The 5,966-nt window shown below is 46.4% G+C and overlaps 1 protein-coding gene across 1 annotated transcript; it reads left to right on the plus strand.

Annotated features, from left to right (window-relative positions):
* Positions 1 to 2,309: 2,309 nt before the first annotated feature.
* Positions 2,310 to 5,966, plus strand: LOC106632920 (retrovirus-related Pol polyprotein from transposon 412; the record flags this gene model as incomplete). The annotated part of the gene is given in 1 exon segment (XM_042217917.1): positions 2,310 to 5,966. A coding segment is annotated over 1 exon segment (3,615 nt), but the record flags the coding sequence as incomplete, so codon positions are not given.

The raw sequence follows: 5,966 nt of genomic DNA on the forward strand, positions 1-5,966 counted from the left end.
ACCGAGAAAGCTGTATGCGCGCACTTTTATTTAGTTTGTTATTTTGGGGGAAATATTTTGTATTTTATTTTATTGTTTTTTTCATTACATTGTTGCAGCTGCTGTGTGTCAAATATAACAAATTTGTGAACAGTCTATTGTGGTGTGGTCTCTCCTTATTGGTGTTTATACCTTGGGCTCCTGCCGATCCTAGATCTTCTGCTACTGGCTAGTGGAGTTCGGTCATTCTTAATGATAAGTCGTAAGTCCGGTTACATAAGTGGCGAGCCAGCCAGGAGCCTAAGAATTTTTAAACATCAGTAATGAGAAATTGTGTCTGACATGGATTTTGTCCAGCGCTCAGGTGTAAAAATTCCCAATGCAGTTATTGTGAGTGGGATCACGAAATCAGAGAAAGATGAAGAAGTTTTAGAGTTCTTGAAAAAGTATGGTGGTGTTAAAACCCTTTTGCCAGTGGATGATGCTACCTCAGAGTTTCATCAAAACCTGATTGTTGAGTACTCAAGTGGCTCAGCTGTAGAAGCTTTAGAGCCTCTTATGCCATACAAGTATGTTGCAGAGGGTGAACCAAATGTCTCTTACCGTGTGAGGGCCTTGGCAAGCGTTTACACTGCTAAGGTGGGTGAAGGTGTCACGAAGTCATACTTGGCTGAATTAAAGGGCTTGGCTAAGCTCAGTGGCAAAACCTATGAGGAAGTATTGAAAGAGATGATATCACAAATCTGTGAGACAACTGAGACTACAGATGAGGCACCTTCTGTCTTACATGATAGCATTGTTGATGAGACACCAATACCACAGCCCCAGTTGCTTTCAGGTCCCTCAAGGGTAAGCAGTGACCAAGGTGTCTCAACTCCAGTTCCACCCTTGCGTGTACAGAAGCCTTCAATAGTGATTAGTGATGTAAATCCCCCTGAAGTTCAGAAGGTCGTTGTTGAGCATATTTTAAGGAAGGATGACATTGGATCACAGATCCATTCTTCAATGCGCATCCGTTCCTTCTCAGGAAAAACTCCCAGGCCTAACAATGAGACAGACTATGAGACTTGGCGCTCACACATTGAGCTGCTTTTAAGTGACCCCAGTATGACCCATCTGCAGGTGTCCAGGAAGATTTTAGAGAATTTGCTTCCACCTGCAGTTGATGTGGTGAAGTGCTTGAGTCCCAGCGCACCCCCAGTAGCCTATCTGCAGTTGCTCGATTCAGCCTTCGGCGCTGTAGAGGATGGTGAGGAGCTTTTTGCTCAGTTCATGAATACCCTTCAGGACCCAGGCGAGAAACCATCAGCTTTCCTCCATCGTTTACAGCTAGCACTAAATTTAGCAGTAAAAAGGGGGGGTATTCCACCTGATGATGTAGACAAACATCTCCTCAAGCAGTTTTGTAGGGGGTGTTGGGATAGTGGATTGCTCTCCAGTCTGCAACTTGAACACAAGAAAAACTGTCCACCGTCATTTTCAGAGCTCTTGCTAATGTTGCGTACCGAAGAAGATAGACAAGCTGCAAAGGTTGATAGGATGAAAAAGCACATTGGTTCATCAAAACGAGTATCTGTCCATGCTCAGAGTTCCTGTGTTTGTGCAGGCTTAAGAGAAAGCCCACAGTGTGGTCCGAAAGCTATTGAGGAACTTCAAAAGCAGATAGCTAGCTTGCAGAGTCAGCTAGCCTCATTTGCATCACAGGAAAAGCTAAGTGAGCGTGCCAACAAGAAATCGGTTAAAAAGACAACCTGTAAATCGAAAATGGACAACACACATCAAGAAGTGCATCGATTAGCCGGAGTAAAACAGACAGGCAGGCCCAGGCCTTGGTATTGTTTTCACTGTGGGGAAGATGGGCATATTGCCACTTCTTGTACAAACCCTGCAAATTCTGCACTAGTTATTGAAAAGAAGAAGCAGTTGGAGAGGAGGCAGCACGCGTGGGAAAGTCAAAGTTGTCCCAGCGACTCCAGTTCACCTTTAAACTAGATCCAGTCTCTGTTGTGGGACAGACAGAGGCTGAAGAACATGCGCAGCGTCCCACAGACGTAAAGATTGTCAGCAAAGCAGGCAAGTGTGTGGATCTAGAGCACTCCAGTAGTGAAAAGCAATCCTTCAGGCTCCCAAAGGGTCTGATTGGTACCAGGAGCACTGCTGAAGTGATAATTGAAGGTAAAACATTTAGTTGTCTGCTCGATACCGGCTCGCAAGTGACTACTATCCCCCAATCCTTTTATGAACAACACATGTCAGTGTAGGACATCAAGCCTCTCTATGACCTCTTGGAGGTTGAAGGGGCGAATGGACAGGCTGTACCTTATTTGGGCTACATTGAAACTACTGTCACTTTTCCAAAAGAATTTCTTGGTATGTCTGTTGAGGTGCCCACATTAGCTCTCATAGTTCCTGACGTTCGAGCTACCTCAGGGTCCTACTTACTCATAGGGACAAATACACTTGATGTGTTGTATGACATTTATCGCAAAGCTAATCCAGGAGATCCCAAGACATTTCCTCACGGCTACAAAGCGGTCATTAAGGTGCTTGAACTCAGACACAATCAGTCTAACGTCAGTCACCATGGTGTTGTAAAACTGAAGGGCAGAATCTCTCAGGTTGTCCCAGCAGGGGCCACAGTGGTTTTGGAGGGTGTCTCTACTGCCAGCGGTCTTCAGCATGAACAATCAGTTGTTGTTGAGCAGCCTTCCAGTTCCTCTCTACCTGGTGGTCTGCTAGTGAACACTTGTCTGGTTGATCTGTCCAAACAACGACCCTTTAGGCTTCCAGTTGTGATTACCAACCAATCTGAACATGACATTGTCATTCCTGCTAAATGTCAAATTGCTGACATTAGCGCTTACCAATGTATTTTGTCAAAGGAGCAGAGTGTGGTTAACTTGCAAAAGGCAGATCTCACTCAAGAGGCCAATTGTAACTTCAACTTTGGAGAGTCCCCAATCCCTCCCGAGTGGAAGGGTCGTATCACACGACTCCTTAACAACATGCCAGATGTATTTGCGCAACATGACTTGGACTTTGGAAGAACCGACAAGGTGACTCACCACATCAAGCTCTCAGACGAGGCTCCTTTCAAACACCGTGCTCGTCCGCTACACCCTCAAGACATTGAAGCTGTCCGTAGGCACATTCAAGAGCTTCTTGATACAGGTGTAATCAGAGAGTCCGAGTCTCCCTTCTCTTCGCCCATTGTGGTAGTCCGTAAAAAGAATGGCCAGGTCCGGTTGTGCATAGACTACAGGAAACTCAACCTTCAGACAATAAAGGATGCTTACACGCTTCCTAAGCTTGAAGACACCTTCGCGGCTCTCTCTGGTTCCCAGTGGTTTTCTGTGCTTGACCTGAAGTCTGGATATTATCAAATCGAAGTGGAGGAAGCGGATAAACCCAAGACGGCCTTTGTCTGCCCTTTGGGTTTCTGGGAATTTAACCGCATGCCGCAAGGCCTGACAAATGCGCCAAGCACATTCCAAAGATTAATGGAGAAGTGCATGGGGGATATGCATTTGAAAGAGGTGTTAGTTTTCCTCGACGACTTGATAGTGTTCTCAAAGACCCTGGAAGAACATGAAACAAGGTTGTTGGAGGTGCTCACTCGGTTGAGAGAGTTTGGATTAAAGTTATCACCTGAAAAGTGTGTGTTTTTCCAGACCTCAGTGCGGTACCTGGGACACATAGTGTCCAGAAATGGAGTTGAGACAGATCCAGAGAAAATCTCTGCCCTTCGTACGTGGCCAGTTCCTCAGACCCTCAGGGAATTGCGATCTTTTCTTGGGTTCGCTGGCTATTATCGAAGGTTCGTAAAAGACTATTCCAGCATTGTGAAGCCCCTCAATGATCTGACTCAGGGCTATCCTCAATCAACCAAAAGGGGTAGATCAAGAGACAGCCAAGAGCATTATCACCATCCCAAAGAGCCGTTTGGGAACCGTTGGACATCAGCTTGCCAGCAGGCATTTGAGTCAGTTATTGAAAAGCTGACAACCGCCCCTGTCCTAGGGTTCGCTGACCCTCAAAAGCCTTATGTGCTCCACACTGATGCTAGCACTACAGGCCTTGGTGCTGTCTTGTACCAGGAGCAGGAAGGGCAGTTACGTGTCATAGCCTATGCAAGCAGAGGGCTGTCGCATAGCGAGTCTCGATACCCAGCGCACAAATTAGAGTTTTTGGCGCTTAAGTGGTCAGTAACAGAAAAGTTTAGTGACTACCTATATGGGAATCACTTTACTGTTGTCACTGATAGCAATCCCTTGACGTACATATTGACGACTGCAAAACTTGATGCAACGAGCTACAGATGGCTCGCAGCTTTGTCTACGTTCACATTCAAGCTGCTGTATCGTCCTGGGAAGCAAAACTGGGATGCGGATGGGTTATCCCGTAGACCCCACGGAGCTCTTGTGGATGATCTGAAATCCCAGAAAGAGAGGGAGCGCATTTTCCAGTTCACTCAGGGTCATCTCGCTGATCTTGAAAATCTCGAGGAAGCCAACCAAGCGGTTGTGAAAGCCATTTGTGAAAGACAGTCAGTGTATAGCGCCAGCTCTGTTAATCCGAGTTTGGATGGCTGTGTTACTCTTGTTGAAACTCTTGCTATGTCCTCTGATGCTGTGCCTGACTGCTATGGACAAGAAGATGAGTTTGGAGGATTGCCTGTTATTCCTCAACTGACTGAGGCTGAGTTGATGGATAAACAGAGAGCTGACCAATGTCTAAGGCATTTTATATCCCAACTTGAGCATGGGGTAAGCCCACCGCCTACTTTAAGGAGTGAACTTCCAGATCTTCCACTCCTACTTCGAGAGGTTGGTCGGTTTCAGCTTATAAATGGCATCTTATACCGGAGACGCCAGCTCGGGTCTCGGGTATCTCACCAGCTAGTACTGCCCCCAGAGCTCAGAGAGACTGTTTTGAGCAGTCTGCATGACCATATAGGTCATATGGGCATTGAGCGCACATTAGATCTCGTTAGGGCCAGATTCTATTGGCCCAGAATGGCCTTGGATGTAGAGAGGAAAATAAAGACCTGTGGTAGATGTGTGCGCAGAAAGGCGTTGCCTGACAGAGCTGCACCGTTAGTCAACATCAGTACCACAAGGCCACTGGAAATGGTTTGTATGGACTTCCTCTCTCTCGAACCAGACAAAAGTGGAGCCAAAGACATCCTTGTGATCACTGATCATTTTACTAAGTATGCAATTGCTATACCAACATGCAATCAAAAGGCTCGCACAGTAGCTAAGTGCCTATGGGACAATTTTATTGTGCATTACGGGTTCCCAGAAAAGTTGCACAGTGATCAGGGACCTGATTTTGAGTCTCGCACAATAAAAGAGCTCTGTCAGATGGCTGGCATACAGAAGGTTAGAACTACTCCCTACCATCCCAGAGGAAATCCAGTGGAGCGGTTCAATCGCACATTGCTGGACATGCTAGGCACTCTTCACAACAAAGACAAGTCTCACTGGCGTGATTTTGTGAAGCCCCTTGTTCATGCTTATAATTGCACCAGGAATGAGGTGACTGGATTTGCACCGTACGAGCTTATGTTCGGTCGCCAGCCTCGCCTGCCGGTGGATTTGGCTTTTGGGCTGCCGGTGAAAGAGGAGCAACAGATTTCACACTCACAGTACGTGCAAAATCTGAAATCCCACTTACAAGAGAGTTACAAGGTAGCTACTGGAAATGCTGCCAAGATAGCAGAAAAGAATAAATCCAGATTTGACAGGCGTGTGACTATTTCAGATTTGGAGGTAGGGGACAGAGTATTAGTCAGAAATGTCCGCATTCGTGGAAAAAACAAGATTGCAGACAAGTGGGAGGCAGCCATCTACATAGTGGTAAGCAGAGCAGGATCCCTTCCAGTGTATACTGTGAGACCTGAAAAGAAAGATGGTCCACTGCGGACATTGCATAGGGACCTATTACTCCCTTGTGGCTATCTCCCCAACGAGAGTAGTGACAAA

Source organism: Haplochromis burtoni, unplaced genomic scaffold, assembly GCF_018398535.1.
Source record: "Haplochromis burtoni strain Fernald_Lab_line unplaced genomic scaffold, NCSU_Asbu1 Contig_3722, whole genome shotgun sequence".
Taxonomy (NCBI): domain Eukaryota; kingdom Metazoa; phylum Chordata; class Actinopteri; order Cichliformes; family Cichlidae; genus Haplochromis; species Haplochromis burtoni.